Below are 17,282 nucleotides of genomic sequence, written 5' to 3' on the forward strand. Positions count from 1 at the left end.
ACTTTCCAATTCCTGAATTTCCACTTTTCCACTTTTTTTTTTTTTTACCATGCTGGAGGTCAAACCCAGGGCCTTGTGCTTACTCAGCAAATGCTCCACACTGAGCTGCACCCCATCTCCATTACTTTGTTCTTTTAAAATAATTTCTTTTTATTGAGGTGCTCTATATAGTTAAACATTGTTCTCATACTTCAATCATCCATACACAACTTCTTTTAAGGCTTTCAAACATACTTAAAATAGCTGATTTAAGGTCTTTGTCTAATAAGTTGAACACCTTCCTCAGGGACATTTTCTACTGACTGCATTTTTGCCCCCCTGGGTATGACCTGCCTGTCTTACAATTGTTTTTTTTTAGAAGTGGACATTTCAACTCTGGGTTTGTGGTTGCTGGTACTCATTGTTATGTTGCTACTGTTTGTTTGATGACTTTCTTTTTCTTTACATTTTAATTCTTATATATTAGTTGTATGAGGTGGGGGTTCATTGTGACATCTCCATATATGCTTATAATGTACCTCGACTAGATTAATCCCCTCCATCATTCTTCCACACCTCTGTCCTCCCTTCTTAAAACTATTTCAACAAGTTTCATTGTTCTATTCTTAGATGAATATATAGAGTACATCAATTGTATTTGTTTGATGACTTTCTATAAATTCTGTATTCTTTGTCAGATGTGCACACCGAAATCTATGCTCAATTTAGTGGATAGCAAATGACTGGAAGAAGTTTCCTTGGATGCCTGAAAGCAGTATTTCCCCCAGTTTTTACGGTTCTCCCAGCCATTGTGCATGTGTTGGGGTATGCAATCAACACTCAGTCTGGTGGTTTACATCTTCACTTTCTGCTTATGCAAAGTCCCAAGGTCAGTCAGATGTAAGAGCTGAGGGCCTTCTCAGGTCTCTCCTGGGTATGTGCATATGGCATTCTAGATTGCCAAAATATGTGGGAATTTTTCAAAGTACTCTGTGACCATCTCATTCCCTGGATTTTCTTCTTCAGTTTTTGGTTAGCCTGTTATTTGCCCAGACTATCACTGCTGCCTTAGCTGGCTACCATATTAAACAAGTGCCACCAATTTTTTCTTTCTGCGAATGCCTCTAGGGATTTTTTATGCTTCCCACCATAGCTAGGAGGACCAGCATGTGCCAACACACCCAACTTTCTTCTGTTAAGATGGGGTTTAACAAACTTTTTGTTTGGGGCCTGGTTTGGCCTAGAACTGCAATCTTCCTGATCTCAGGCTCCCAAGTAGTTAGGATTACAGACATGAGCCACCAGTGCCCAGCTACTGTGACTTTTCTGTTCTTCCAGTAAAGAAGAAGGGCTGGCTGGAATTTACTTTGACCAGTAGAATATATGGAAATGACGTATGACTTCCAAGTCAAGGCCATAATAACCTGGCAGATTTCACTTTTGCTCTTTTAAAATCAGCTTCTTTGTAAGGAAAATGGGTCTGAGTGATGAGAGAAACACAGGGAGAGAGAGCGGGAGAGGAGGGAGAGGAGAGAGGGAGAGGGAGAAGGAAAGGAGAGACAGGGAGAGGAGGGAGAGGAAGAGGGAGAGAGAGAAGGCCCAGCATTGCAGCAATTCCTGCGCTGCCCCCAAATGTGGATGAGACTGTCTTGGTCCTCCAGACCAGCCCCATCACCAACTAAATGCAGCTGTAGGGGTAAATCAAGAGGGGAGAAGCAGAAGGACCCCAGCCAACCCACAGAATCATTATAAACAATACACTGCTACAAACTGCTAATTTTGGGGGATGCTTTTTAGGCAGCAATAGCTAATGGCTGCACTCCTGCCAAAGTTCCCACTCTTTTTATGTTCACTTTTTGTGGTGCTGGGGATGAAACCAAAGACCTTGCACATGATAGGCAAATGCTCTACCACCAAGCTACATCCCCAGCCCCAGAGATGCTTTTGTGTTAGTTGAACATATGCTCCAAAGTACACTGTTGGTACCTTTTGAGAATAGTGAGATCATTATCTTCAAACATTTCATTGACCAGAAGTTTAGACACCTACTGTGTCTGCATCTTACCCTGCATTTTCCATACTTACTTGCCTATAATCTCAGCCACATGGAAGGTAAAGGTAGAAATGGTCCTCCTTACTGGTTCAAAGGTTTAACCTTTGTTTTAAAAGCTCATAAACAAAACTATCATCCTTGATCTCCTACCCAGGGCCCACAAAAGATAGGCTCACATGCAAGTGTATGATTGTGCGTGTGCCTGTGTGTGCACATTTTATAATACCCTTACATCCACTAGGAAAGGAAAAACTAATTGGGCTGTTGCATTAGCTATCTATGTTCTCAATACCCAGTCTGCTTTGTCCCAGGAATGACCTACAATTTTCCTTCAGACTCTAGCCCCTCATTACATATGACCCAGCTAGGGTGTTGAACATGTGAGTCAGGCTTGAGTGAATCAGCACAAAAACTATCCTGGCTATAGTGATTATCACATAGATGAGCACAGGATACAATCAGAGATGAAACTGTCCCAGGAATACTGCCATGGGGCAGGTAATCTTCCTATGCTGGGGTGGAACTTGAGAGAATGAAAGGTCTGGAGCAATGTCCTCCATCTTGATACCATGAGTTGAATATGTTTGGAACTAGAGATCATCAGAAGAGAAGTTGATAGAGATAGATGGATGATAGATAGACAGATAGATAGATAGATGATAGTTAGACAGATAATAGACAGATGATAGATAGGTAGATGATAGATAGATAGATAGATAGATAGATAGATAGATAGATAGATAAGGGGAGAATTGTCAGAGAAATCAGGTTGTTAGGTCATAGTTATATCATTGAGGCTCCATGACATCTGAATTCTACATTTTCCCCTGATAAGTTCTCTTTTTGTTTAAACAAACTTAGGTTGGAGCTAAGCTTTCTCTAGTTTTCTCTGTGACTTTCAGGTGGTATGGAATCAAAGGACCCTGAGATAGAATAGCAGTTCTTGACCAATCTTTGAGGAATAGCTTTCCCTCCTTTTGCAGTGCTGAGAATGGAACCCAGGGCCTTGCATATGCCAGGCAAGTGCTCTACCACCAAGCTACTTCCCTAGCCCTGAGAAGTGACTTTTTAATTGAATCAGAGGCTACTTACTGGCCACCACACCATGTCCCCTCCAGCCAGGAAGTAGCCTTTCACCGTGTCTCTTTTGGTCTTCACTGTAGACTGAAATGAAGAACAGGAGCTCATAAGGGAAAACTACAGCAGTCAGAGGCATCCCAAAATGGCACCCCAAAATGATTGAGGAGAGGACTTGCAAACTGGGAGTCCAGTGGACCACATATGGATGTCAAATATGTATTGTTTGGGTCTTCAAAACTTTTACTGTGAACTTTAAAGGAGACATAAGCTCTTTTGACCAGCATATCCCCAACCATTCCCACATCACACTTGTGATGTCATACTTGTGATAACCCACTTGGTCCCCCTAGACATTTGCTCTGTAAACTCATGGTTTGTGAATGACAGCTCCTAATGAATATTGTTTATTGGGTATTTACTCTGTGCTTATAAACATTTTACAGGCATTAGCTCATTTTAATCTTTGCCAACACCCATGAGGTTGGTGTCAGTGGGCCACTCTGACAGATGAAGAGACCAAGACTTGCATCCTACTCCACCTGTGCTATGGTAACAAAATACCTGAGATGTGGTAATTTATAAACACCAGAAATTCATCTCTCACAATTCTGGGAGCCAGCAAGTCCAAATTCAAGGTTGCTGATAGGTATGGCATCTGGCAAGGGCCTGTTTGGCCTCCTCTAATGTCTTTGCATGGTGAGAGAGTGGGAGATTGGAAGGGCACAAAAGAGCCAGTGAGAACTCTTAAACTTTTCCTTTGTTCATTTGTTTTCTTATAGTGCTGGAGATCAAACCCAAGGCCATGCACCTGCTAGTCAAGTGCTCCACCACTGAGATACACCTCCAGCGCCTTGATTTTTGTGAGGCCACTAATCCTATTCATGAGGGTTCCACCTTTTATTGTTGTTGGTATACTGGGGTTTGAACTCAGGGCCTCAGCTTGCTAAGCAGGTGCTCAATCACTTAAGCCACACCCCTAGCCCTTTTTGCTTTTATTACTTTTTCAAAGAGGATCTCACATTTATGCCTGCCAATGCCTGGACCTCGATCCTCCTATTTATGCTTCTCATATAGCTGAGATGACAGGCATGTTGTAATCACATCCAGTTTTTTACTGGTTGAGAAGGAGTCTTGCAGACTTTGTCACCCAGGCTGACCTCAAAATGTAAGCCTCCTGATCTCCACTTCCCCAGTAACTAGGATTACAGACTTAAACCACAGTGCCCAGCCCTACCTCTTAATGCTACCACATTGGTGATTAAGTTTCAATACACAAGCTGGGCACCGGTGGCTAACACCTATAATCTTAGATACTCAGGAGGCAGAGATCAAGAGAATCAAAGTTCAAAGCCAGCCCAGGCAAATAGTTTGTGAGATCCTATCTCGAAAAAAACCCATTACAAAAAAGAGCTGGTGGAGTGGCTCAAGGTGTAGGCTCTGAGTTCAAACTGCAGTACCACAAAAAAAAAGTTTCAACCCATGAATAAATGTAAGTGGCTCTTAAACATGTCATGTGTCATGGTGTCCAGCCTCATTCATTGAAAGATAAATGTATATCAACAATACTCTGGGATATTCTTTTCCCCGTATTTGATGAAAATGAAAAAGACTGACAATACACTGTTGGCGAGGGTGTGATAAACAGGCTTCACCATACACTGTGTGCAGATCAGTGCTACACCTAAGGAGGGCAATTTGACACAAGCTAGTATGATTACAAATGTATATAACCTTTAATATGATGATTCTGCTATAAGAAGTATATCCTACATTATAGCCATGCTCCAAAACAGTGAGCATACTAGGTTTTTTTAATCACAGCATTAACAGTGAGAGGTGGGGAGCAAAAATCCAAATGACCCTAAGCAGAAGACTGATGAAATAAATGACAATACAGTCATCAAATAGAATATCGTGCACCTTTAAGAAAGTAAGGAAGCTTCTATGTAGCAGAAAGCCAAGAGACAGCATGAAAATAGCGAGGTAAAAATACTATGTATAATAAGCTACCTCCTCTTTAAGAAAGAGGAAAATATACATACTAATATTTTCTCTGACTGGGCAGCACACACCTGTAATTCTGGCACTTGAGAGATTGAAGCAGGAAGATGGTGAATTCAAGGTTAGCCTGAGTTACATAGCGAGGCTGATTTCTCTCTCTTTCTCTCTCCCTCCCTCTGTGTATATGCACACCTTTGCTTTGCATAAGGAAATGGTAAGAATACACTAGTGTACAGTGATAATAAGGTGTCCTGTGCTATTTTTATTTTTGAATCATATGATTGCATTGCTTTTTTTGTCATTACAGGGGCTTGAACTCAGGGCTTCACACTTGCTAGGCAGGTGCTCTATCACTTAAGTTATTCCACCAGCCCTCTTTTGTGTTGGGTTTTTTTGAGATAGATTCTCACAAACTATTTTCCCAGGCTGGCTTCTGAACCAAGATCCTCCTGATCTCTGCTGCCTGAGTAGCTAGGAATACAGGCATGAATCACCCACAGTTTCTTTTTAAATTAAAAAGTAAGCATGGGCTTCCAAGTAAGGGAGATAATGATTTTAACTCCAGCTCTCCTAACTTAGCAATAGGATAAGGAACTTAAATTCTTTGTGTTTCAGTTTCTTTATCTGCAAAATGGGTATAGTAACTTCCTTAGAGGAGCCTTGCAAATTACACGAGATGACATAGTGAATATGCTTAAATCAGTGCCTGACACATAGCCAGCACCTAATGCATTTAAAAATGTTAAGGTTCGACTTATTCTCCTACATGCCAGGTGAGTGGAAGGGCAAAAATAATCTAAGAAACAATGACATGTGAATATAGCTAGTCTTTCTCTCTCAATCAGTATCTTGTTCTCCAAAGTGACAGGGTTTACTCTGGGCTTCTGGCCACACATTTCCTCCCTCCGCTGCTCGCCTCCACCTGACTTACCCATAGTCCAACGGCCAGGACAAAGAGGAAGTAGAGAACCAGCACTACAATGTCTCCAGGTTCCAGGTTCTTCTGGGGAAATGCCTCCCAGGTGTCTGACTGTGGAAACTCTGGGCTACTGGTGCCGCTCTCCATGGTGCTGAACGATGCCTCGCAGTCCTGGGGAGGTGCAAATGTGTGTCCGATTCCAGACCCCAGAAACCCGCTTCTCACCCTTTCTGTAGCTGCCTCTCTGGGATGTCTGAGAAAGAGGACCCACCTAGGGGATGTGCAGTGCAGACAGATGTTCGGGAAGACAGATCCATCCGTTCATTCATTCATCCACTCCCTCATTCACTCAATGAGGTCATATCACATCCTTGGTTCTTTTTTTTTTTTTTTTTTTTTTTTTACGGTATTGGGGTTTGAATGCAGGACCTTCACCTTGAGCCACTCCACCAGCCTTATTTTTGTGAGGAGTTTTTCGAGATAGGGTCTCTCATGAACTATTTGCTTAGGTTGGCTTCGAACCGCAATCTTCCTGAGTAGGATTACAGGCGTGAGCCACTGGCACTGGCCCTCAGTTCATTTTTTGAATGAACTATTCACTTGGAAAAATACAAAGAATTTTTTGGTGGTACCAGGGTTTTGAACTCAGGGCCTAACACTTGTGAGGCAGGTGCTCTATTGCTTGAGTCACACCTCCAGTCCTTTCTGTTCTGGTTATTTTAGAGATAAGGTCTAGCTTTTTGTCCAGGCCAGCTTGAACCACAATACTTTCATTTTAAGCTCCCTGCCATCGCTGGGTGACAGAAATGCACTGCTATGCCCAGTTTTTCTTTTTTTCCGTTGAGATGGGGGTCTCACAAATTTTTTTCCCAGACTGGCCTGGAACCACAATCCTCCCAATTTCAGCCTTCCGCATAGCTTGGGGTGACAGGTGTGTGTCACTGAACCCAGCTATTGGTTGAGATGGGATCTCATAAACGCCCTTTCTGGAAGTGCAATCCTACCAATCTCAGCCTCCCAAGTACCTAGGACTACAGACATGAGCCTCTGGTACCAGCTATGGTCTCGTGTTTTTGCCTGGGGCAGGCCTTGGGCCACAATCCTCCTACCTCTGCCTCCACCTCTTGTGTACCTGGGGTTATAGGTGTGGGCCACCAGGTCTGGCTTATTTGTTGAAATGGAATCTTGCTAGCATTTTGCCCAGGCTGGCCTTGAACCTTGATCTTCCCAATCACCATCCTGTGAATAGCTGGAATTACAGGCTTACGCCACCATGCCCATCAAGAACAAACAAATTAAATATCACAAGTAAGGCTGTACGTGGTGCCTGCAAAAGGCCTGTGAGTCTGAAGCCAGTGTGAACCCTTAGTGAGACCCTGTCTAAATAAAAGAGACATGTATGGTGTCATCATGATGAAATCCTCTGTGTTATTACTATTTGCTAATTAAAAATTAAATTAAAATTTTAAAATGCAGGTCATTTCAGCATCTTCTTCCACTTAATAAATGCACATCTTAAAGCAAGGGGAAAATGAGACACAGGTCAGTTCCCTTTCCAAGATACCTGAGCTGGACGAGACTCAAGCTACTGATTGGTGAAGGCTCAGCCAGACACCACAACTTGTTCTAAGGCTGCCCACACAACTGCATGTGTTTAATACACACCTACCTGACCCTATTATAGGCCAGGCATCGTTCTAAGTGTTTACTAACCTGAAAAGCAAACACTATTGCTGTCACCCTCACTTTTATAGATGAAGTTAAGTCACAAGAAGTTAAGTAACTTGGCCCAAAGTAGTTCACCTCAAGTGGTGGGGATGATATTTGGATCCAAATTGTCTTGCTCCAGAATATATGCTTTGAACCACCATTCCAATCTATTTCTCGGTAGACTGGACTTCTACGGGCAATTTAAGGTGTCTCTGTAGTTAAGCAGAATAATAGTCCCCAAAGGTGTTGATATGTAATCCACAGAACCTGTGAATATGTTAAGTGGCAAAGGATGATTATGTTTGCAGATAGATTAAGGTTGCTAGTCAGCTGATCTTAAAAGGAGGGAGGAGTGTTTGTGTAGATGACCTTAGCACAAGGAGATGCCTGGATTACCCAGGAGGGCTGGACGCAATCATGAAGCCACACAGAATTTAAAAAGAGCACCAGGGAGATGACCTGGTGAGAGGATTTGTCTCAACAATGCTGGTTTTGAAGGTGAGTGATGGGGTCCTGACTCAAGGGATGCAAATGGCTTCTCAAAGCTGGAAAGGACAAATTGACAGATTCTGCCCTGGAGCATCCAGAAGGAATTGAACCCTGTTGGCACCTTGACTCTGGCCAGGAAGACCCATATAGAACTTGTAACCTCCAGAATGATAAGACAAGAATGTGTTGTTTTAGCCACTAAGTCTGTGATACATCACTGCCGTAGTGATCAGAAACTAAGATTCTCAAGGATCTGGTTAAATATAAGTGATCTTTTTAATTATAGGGCCTTGATTTATTTATTCCATGCTGTCAGTTTAGGGGCTTAGTAGTGACAAGACTCTGTTCCTGCCATCCATGATGCACAGAGATGGGACAAATCTGCTCATAGACAATAATAATACAGTGTGATGTTTTGTGTAAGGTAGGTACATGAAGTCATATCTGCTAAGAATTCAACACTGGAGGCACCACAATATTGGACTTCAAATTATACTCCCTGAGCCAGAGTAACAAAAACCTCATGGAGCTGGCACAAAAATAGACATGAAGACCAGTGGAACAGAATAAAAGACCCAGAAATAAACCTACACAGCTACAACCATCTGATTTTTGACAAAGGAGACAAAAACATACATTGGAGAAAAGGCAGCCTCTTAAACAAGTGGTGTACAGAAAACTGGATATCCACATGTAGAAGACTGAAGCTATACCCCTATCTTGTACAAAAATCAATTCAAAATGGATCAAAGATTTTACTGTAAGATCTGAAACTATTATGGGAAAACACTGGAAGATATAGACACATGCAATTATTTTCTGAATAGGATTCCAACTGCCCAAGAAATAAGAGCAAGAATTGACATGTGGGACTGCATGAAATTAAAAAGCTTCTGCAAATAAAGAGAAACATTTATCAGAATCAAGAGACAGCCCACAAAATGGGAGAAAAATCTTTGCCAGAGATTCAACAGACAAAGGATAAATAGTTAGAATATTGATAAAGCTTGAAAAATTGAAAGAATAATCCAATTAGTAAATGGGCAAACAAGTGGAATAGACAGTTCTCAGAAGTACAAATGGCAAATAAATACATGAAGAAATGTTTGACATCCTTAGCCATCAAGAAAATACAAATGAGAACTACACTGAGTTTCCATCTCACCTCAGTCAGATTGGCCATCATCAAGAAAACAGACAACAACAAACACCAGTGAGAATGAGGGAAAATGAATCCTCACATTGTTGGTGGGAATGTAAACTAGTGCAACCACTAGGGAAATCAGTATGGAGGTTCTCCAAAAAACTAAAAAATAGACTTATCTTGTTACCCTCCTCTTGGACATATATCTAAAGGAGTGTAAATCAATATACAAGAGAGATACCTACACACTCAGGTTTATTGAAACTCTCTTCAAATAGTGCCACACTGTAGAATCAGCTGAGGTGCCCAACAAGCAATGAATGGATAAAGAAAATGTAGCATATCTACAGTCATAAAGAAGAATGAAATTTTGTAATTTTCAGGAAAATGGATGGAATTAGAAACCATCATGTTGAATGAGATAAGCCAAGCTCAAAAGCTAAATATGACATATTTTCACTCATATGTGGAATCTATACCTAAAATGATCATGAAAAGAATGTACACCCCATAGTACTCAGCCAATGAGGAACTGGGGGAAGAACTGGGGGAGGGACTTGCACATTAGGCAATATAATGTTTGTTGTAACTGCTTCCTGGCATCTCTGCTCACCAGGCACCTGATCTTGCAAGATGGCCATTAAAGTCTCACTTTCACTGTACTTCACATGTCTCTGAGTCCATTCTTTGAGTTTGGATAGGTGAGCATCTTTCTCACACTGCTTCATCTTAAGTCTCCTTTGCATCCATCCTTGGATTCTTACCCCAGTGAGACCAAGAATTTTCTGGTCCCCTGATTTAGCAACCCAAATCCAGTAGCGCTCATAAGCAATGCTTTCTATGTGTCCTCACATGGTGGAAAAGGACAAGCAGGCTCCCTCAGGTCTCTTTTATGAAAACTAATCCCATTGCAAGGGCTCTGCCCTGTGACCTAATCACCTCCCCATCCTCTCCCTCCCCCCCAGCCATTGCTCTTGCATTGGGGATTAGCTTTCAGCCTGTGAACCTTGAGGGGAACACTCAGTTTGATCACAGCAGAGAGAAAGGATTAGAGACACAATTTGGAATTAGAATCAATTGGACTTGGTAAAAGGGAGAGGGAAACTTTTTGCTGTCCTGTGCATTGCAGGAAATATCCTATGATAAGGAGCATCCCTCTTCTGTGACGTAGCAACCTCCCTTCCCCCAAATTGTGATAACCAAAGTGTACCCTGGAATACACACAGAACCAGCCTCCTAGAGGTGGACAGGAGAAGGCTGAATGTTCATTTAGAGAAGATGCTGGGGCCCTCAGGTCGGCACTTTCCCTTCTCCAGCCAAGAGTAGACTTGAACGTCTCTCCCTTATCTGGACCTTGCTCTTGCTTCTGCTGTGAGAATGCTCATAGCTTCTCAGGCCTGGCATGCAGTGGTCCTTTCCAAGGAAGAGAAGACCCCAGCTTTTATGGAGAGAGAAGATGCAAGGGCGGGAGGAAGCAAGAAGGATGATGGGAAGACAGACTGCCAGTACTGGGCCATTGTGGTTCTGCTGTCTCTTACCTCCTGCAGTGCAGGAGTGACAGAAGCCAAAGTTCCCATGCAGCTTACCCAGTCTAGGTTTTATGATCTCAGGCATTTGTAAAATTGGATGATGATAATAATGTCTGAGCCAGACTCACCTACATGAACTGGAGAACTTAGGTCTCTGTCTGAGTGCGGTGGAAGGGCTGGAGCCAGAGATGGACACCCCCAGTTCCCACTACCCCCACCTCTCCATCCCCTCTCCCCACCTCCACCCCCTTCTGGGGTGAGAGTGCAGCTTTGTAGCTTGCAACTTTGAAAGGCAGAATCTGGAGACTTGGGGAAGAGGGGGCTAGGTGGCCCTTAGATGTTTTCTCAAGGGCGAAGCCCCCATTAGATAGTAAGTGAGCAAGTTGTGACTCAGAGAGGTTTAGTGCCATGTCCAAAGTCACACAGTTGATGAGTGGGAAAGAGGCTGGAGCCGGGCCTATCTGGTTTCAAGCATTCAGGGTACTTTCGGGAAGATGAAGAGGGGAAGCAGCTTCTGGTGGGGATAGACGCTGAACCGGGAAGAGGGGAAGATACTTCTAGAAAATGGCAACTCTGGAAGGAAAGCAGGAAAGGAGGCTGCAGGGACAGCGACTGCCTGGAGATCCAGCCCTCCCAGACCCCAGCTCCGCCTCCACCCACGCCCCTTCCCGCCGCCCCCCTCACCCTCGGCCTGCCAGGCACCGAGAAGGGCCTCGGATAAACAAGTTATTCATCACCATCACCGCTCTTTGGCCGCAGCCAGGGGAGGCTGGCACCACTTTCAAGCACTTCCTGAGGCCCGGGAAGTGGGGGCTCTTGCCAGGGGCTGGGAGGAGCTTGGGGGTGTTCTCACACGCTGCTGGGAAACAGTAGCATCCCCGTCTGCCCCTGCCATAAGTACCCAGGCGGAGCCTTGCCCCTTCCCCAACAGACAGACATACCTGCTCTTGAATGACAGCCAACCTTAACTGCAGGTGACAGGCCTGCAGCTCCTTGACCTGTGTCATCTCACTTCACCCTTGTCAGCCCTGTGAGGTCCATCAGGTCACACCTCCAGCTCACAGGTGGGACATGAGGCACAGAGGCATGCAGGTGAGCTGGGGGCAAGTCCTGGCCATTTGACTTGCTTCTCTAAGTCACAATCATCAGCGCCAGAGCTGGGATTTGAACCCAGATCCTAAATGGAAGCTCTTTGTGTTTTCCATACCACGTGGTGCCAAAGCCTTTGGAGACTCAGTGGAACAAGCATTTATTAGACATCAGCTGTGTGCCAAGTTCTACACAGTGAGAAATGCAGCCCTGCTCATCCTCATGGGTTTTCATTCCAGGCCCCCACACACTGTGCTACCCAGGACCACTCTGTGAATTGACCCCTATTTAACCTTTTTCATTCCAGCCTGCTTCAGGAGGGTTGGGCAATGGTGGCCTCCTGCTGTCCCCAGTGTGGGACTCTGCTGGGGACCCTACCAGTGCTCAGCCTAAGAGAGCTTGCATGCAAAGGCTTTGTTTGGAAGTAGAACTCCAGGGGCTTTTAAGGCTGCCCGTTAGCCAAAGCACAAAAAGAGGCTCAGTCAAGCAAGATAGTGCTCACCCTCTCCTTTTGGCCTTTTAAATAATCTACTATTGTAGATGTGAAAAATTTCCACACCACAGTGCAAGGGAAAAAAACAAGGAACAGGTTCACAGGGGCCACCGGCGGGGCAGGTGGGGTGGGGGCTGTGACTGTTTGCTGCACCCCGTGTCTGAGGATGGCCTCTGAGTTGCTACTGGCAAGGGGTTATTCTTTATAACTTACGTGTGTCTGAAATGTTTCACAATGGATGCAAAGGAACAAAACAAATGTAACAATACCACATAACACCTTCCATATACAGTAGGCACACTCAAAGACCCGAATAGAGCCACACATCTGTGACTCAGGCCTGCCATCCTAGCAACTCAGGAGGATTGCAGTTCAAAGGTAGTCTGGGCAAATAGTTTGAGAGACCCTATCTTGAAAAAACACCCTTCACAAAAAAGGGCTGGAGGAGTGGCTCAAGTGGTAGAGCACCTGCCTAGCAAGAGCAAGCCCTTGAGTTCAAGCCCCAGTGCCACCAAAAAAAAAAAAAAGAAAAAAAGAAAAGACACAAATAAACCTAAGTGTTGTGCCAGTATGCTGGTGTATTCACCACTGAATCCCAAATGCATTAGAAGGAGGCAGGAGTTGGTGAGGAAAAAAATAGGGAAGTACCCTGCACTCATCAAAGACAATAATTGCCATCTAATTACAAATTTTAATTATGGACAAATGACTCCCCAGGAAATAGATGTGTCATGATAAAGTCTAAAGACTTCAGATTCTCTGCCCTGGCTCAAATCTCAGCTCTATGTCCTCTGAGCTCTCTAGTCTTGAGTGAATAAACTCTGCAATGCTCAGTTTCCCCGTCTATCCAATGGAAGTAATAATCAGACTATGTCACAGTAAGAGAGCAAGTCCAGTACTGAATACTTGATCTGTCCCTGTCTCTCATATAAAACCAGTAAGAAGCCAGGCACCAGAGGCTCACACCTGCAATCCTAGCTACTCAGGAGGCAGAGACCAGGAGGTTTGCAGTTTGAAGCCAGCCCGGGCAAATAGTTCGAGAGACCCTATCTTAAAAAACCCATCACATAGAAGGGCTGGTGGAATAGCTCAAGGTGTAGGCCCTGAGTTTAAAACATAGTACTGCAAAAAAAAAAAGGTAAGAAATAAAAAAACATGGACCTTGTGGTCAGTCAGGCCTGGCCACTCGTATGCCTGACTTTCATTTTCAACCTAGCACCGCTAAGAGGTCAGGTCTCTGATTAACCCTGTGGAACAGGTGAGGCAAAGGTGAGACCTGGCCCAAGGCCACACTACTGGTAAATGACTGACCTGGGCTCCAGTCCAGGGTTAACTCTAGAGTCCTTCCCACTCTGAGACATAAACCCTTGGCGTGGAAAATTCCAGGTGAGACACAAAGCTAGTTCCAGGCTGGCAGCCATTTATGCCCTGTGTGAGGTCAGCAGGCAACACAGGTGCCAGCCACTTTATAGTCACAAGCTGGCCTGGTCTGGGGAGGCTGGAGGCAGAAGCAGCAACCCAGCCAGAAGCTATAAGGTCCTGGAAAGGCCAGGAAGTTGTTAACCTCTGACTTCCTGGACAGCTAATGGTTGTTGCCCAGGAACAGATTTCTAGAAAAAGGCCAACAGACTGCAGGATTTTGGGCTGGCTCATCCCCAGCCCATGAGGAAGAGCCACAGCTCTGGTAATAAGGAAAGAAATTCTAGGTACAGCATGACAATGCAGCTTTTCCCAGGGAGAATCATGTATACAGATACACGTGCAGGGGACCCAGGTGAGCATTCTCCTTTACTCACCTTGCTCCTTCATGGATGGCCTTGATTCATGATTCCCAGAGAGAACAGAATCACAACAGTACCTTCTGTACCCAGACCTGTCTGTCCAAAAGCCAAAGTGGCATCTCACAGATGCCCAATAGACATCACAAAATTAACACATGCAAGTTAGAAACCATGCTGTCCCAGGGCTGGAGGCGTGGCTCAAGTAATAAAGCACTTGTCTAATAAGTGGAAAGCCCTGAGTTCAAACCCCAGTACTACAACAAAAAGCAAAACATAATTTGGGGCTGAAGGCATGACTCAAGTACTAAGGCGCCTACCTAGCAAGTGCAAAACCTTCAGTTCAAAACCCAGTGTTGCCAAAAAGAAGGAAGAGAAGAAGAAGAAGAAAAGAAACCCTGGTCTTTGGCACTAAGCAGGTGCTTCTTCGACTTTGTCCCAACTCACTATATGCTCATACCCGCACCTGAAGGTCATTCTTAAGTCATCTACCCATCCATGCATCCACCCACCCATCCACATACCCACTCACCCAGTCATCTATCTATCCATCCATCCATCCATCTATCCAACCACCCATCCATCCATCCATCCATCCACCTATCTGTCCATTCACCACCCACCCACCCACCCACATCATCCACTCACCCATCCATCCACCCACCCATCCATCCACCTACCCATCTACCCATCCAACAAGTGATCCATGAGCACCTCTGTGTGTTAGGCAGAGCATCTGGCACACAAACACACCATCAAAGGAACTACAGTGTCTCTTTCCCAACTCCCAGAGTTAGCCCCTCACTCCATTCTCTCTTATATCCAAATCACACTTTGAATCATTCATTTCTCCTTACTTTTACTACAATCTCCTTTGTCCAAGCCACCACCCCATCTGTCCAGCTTAGAGCAAGGACTTTCTTCTCACCCAGTGTCACCTTTACTTCCTTTCACTCCACCCCTCCCAGGGAAACCAGAAAGACCTTTGAACATCAATCAGGTCAGATCACTTGCTCAAAACATTTCCACACCTGCTAAGGTGCTCTCCTGTGCCCCGTGCCATGGCATACTGGCCTTCCATCTATTTCTTGAAAGCTATTTCTGACCTCAGGGTCCTTGCTACTCTGTTTCTTTTTCCTGATATGCTCTTCCCCATGCTCTTTGTTCACCATCCTTTAACACATCAGCCTACAGTATACATTTCCAGAGCTGCCTTCTCTTGGCCTCAATCTAAACTGGGTCTCTAAGTGATTTGCTTTCATAGCAAATAGGAGTTCTTGCCACAGTTCGATGAAGCATAGCATTTGCTTAGTCGACTTCTCTCATTGCTGCTGGTCTCACTGCACTGTAAATTCCGGGAAGGCAGGGATGCTGTCTGTCTTGCCTACATTGGGTCCCCAGAGCAGACATGTTATAAACACCCATATGGTGGCCATATGTGGAAGTCTTAGCGCCTCTGCCACAGGACCCTCAAGCACACTGTGACCTCTCAAGGACAGGCAGCAGTTTTCAAAGGCTCATCTCCAGGATTCCCTTTGGGGGAGAGAATCCTCTAACAACCTCTTCCCCAGAATTCTGCAGCAGAACACCACCAAGGCTGTACACAAATTCATGACCTTGGGAATTGAGTCTCAGCTCTCAAACTCACTGTTTGTGTTACCTTGGGCAGGTTGCTCAGGGGCCCTTAGACTTGTCTATGGTGGTGCCACCTTACTGGGTGACTGTGCAGCCAGAAGTCCTGGATTTAAAACTTTGTGAGTCAAACATGTGCTGTTGCATGAGCACATTTGGCTAGTTGTTAACACCAGGGCCAGTTCTGATGCTACAGTACCCCCTGCTTTTTGTGGTTTCTGTAGATCTAGTCACCACCCCTGTCTCCTTGGGTCTTTCTACACCACATCTGTGGGCTGGGCCAGGCTGAGGTTCACATTCTCATTTGACAAATAAAGAACCAGAGGTGCTATGTGGTCAAATGCTTGGCTCAGTGTCCCTGACTGGATTAAGTGGAAGAGCTAAAATCCATGCTCCTTGCTGACAGCTGCCAAAACCCATCGGTCAAATTCCCACTCCCTAAACCACAGAAGAGTGGGGCCTCCTGCAGCTCACAGTTGGACCCCTCTGCCAATACTGCTTCCCTGTCCCCAGACCCAGTCTGGAGTGCTCTGTGTCCCTGGAGGGAGGAGGGAAGGTCTTACCTTATTTCAAATGCAGCCTCAACTGGCGTGGGGGCTTTCAGGGGTTTCAGAAGCAGAGACAGCTGCAAGAAGGGAGAATCTGGGTTGGCATCTCCCAAGGACAGTGGTGGCATTCACACCTCCTGCTCAGAGCCTCCACACAGTTCAAACTCCAAACTCCAACTCCAGCTGCAGCAGGGATTAAAGGAAGTAAGAATGAGCTCCTGGACCCTTGAACTCTGAGCAGGCCTCTGCAGGGAAGGTGGCCTGCCCTGCTCTCTGCCTCTGTCAGGGCCCTCACCTGGCAGGGGGCCCATGACCAGAGAGGGGCGGGGGAGCCTGGTGCCTGGAGCACCAGCCTGCCTCCCTCCCTCACAACTCCACTCTGCTGGAAGCAGGCTTGGGACAGCTGCAGGACGAGGGGGAGGAGAGAGCCAGGAGATAAAGGGATGTCACAGAGGGACTTTTACAGCCATCAGCAGCAAACAGGAATCATACTTTCTTATCACTGCAGACCACGGCAGGACAGACATGAGGCATCTGGAGCCCAAAGAAGCTGTGGGGGAGCCCCAAAGACACTTGAGAATCCCGGGGTGGGGTAGGGTGGATGGCAAAAGCTTTCACTGGATGCTCAAAGCAGCCAAAAAACCTTAAGCTAGTTACTAGTGTTTGAGACCAAGGGACTTAAAACTCAATTCTGAATGCCTCACTTTTCTAGAACAATTTGAAGACCTGGCCATGCCAGGCACACAGGACAGCCTAGTGGTGGCTGCTCCTCTCATATGTCACTCAGCTCAGGGGTCCTCCAGGCAGGCCCTGCCCTGGTGCAGAGTAGCCAAGTAAC

The 17,282-nt window shown here is 45.3% G+C and overlaps 1 protein-coding gene across 1 annotated transcript in view; it reads right to left on the reverse strand.

Moving 5' to 3' along the window:
- Window positions 1-16,848, reverse strand: part of Slc5a11 (solute carrier family 5 member 11) — a 60,561-nt gene extending 43,713 nt beyond the window's left edge. The window contains exons 1-4 of the mRNA XM_020159732.2: window positions 16,740-16,848; window positions 16,460-16,627; window positions 6,045-6,203; window positions 3,125-3,196 (exon numbers count right to left, since the gene is read on the reverse strand). Coding sequence (XP_020015321.2) covers window positions 3,125-3,196; window positions 6,045-6,179 — 207 coding nt within the window. The 5' untranslated portion in view covers window positions 6,180-6,203; window positions 16,460-16,627; window positions 16,740-16,848. The remainder of the gene's footprint in view (window positions 1-3,124; window positions 3,197-6,044; window positions 6,204-16,459; window positions 16,628-16,739) is intronic.
- Window positions 16,849-17,282: the final 434 nt, after the last annotated feature.

The sequence above is a fragment of the Castor canadensis genome, chromosome 17 (genome assembly GCF_047511655.1).
Source record: "Castor canadensis chromosome 17, mCasCan1.hap1v2, whole genome shotgun sequence".
Lineage (NCBI taxonomy): Eukaryota > Metazoa > Chordata > Mammalia > Rodentia > Castoridae > Castor > Castor canadensis.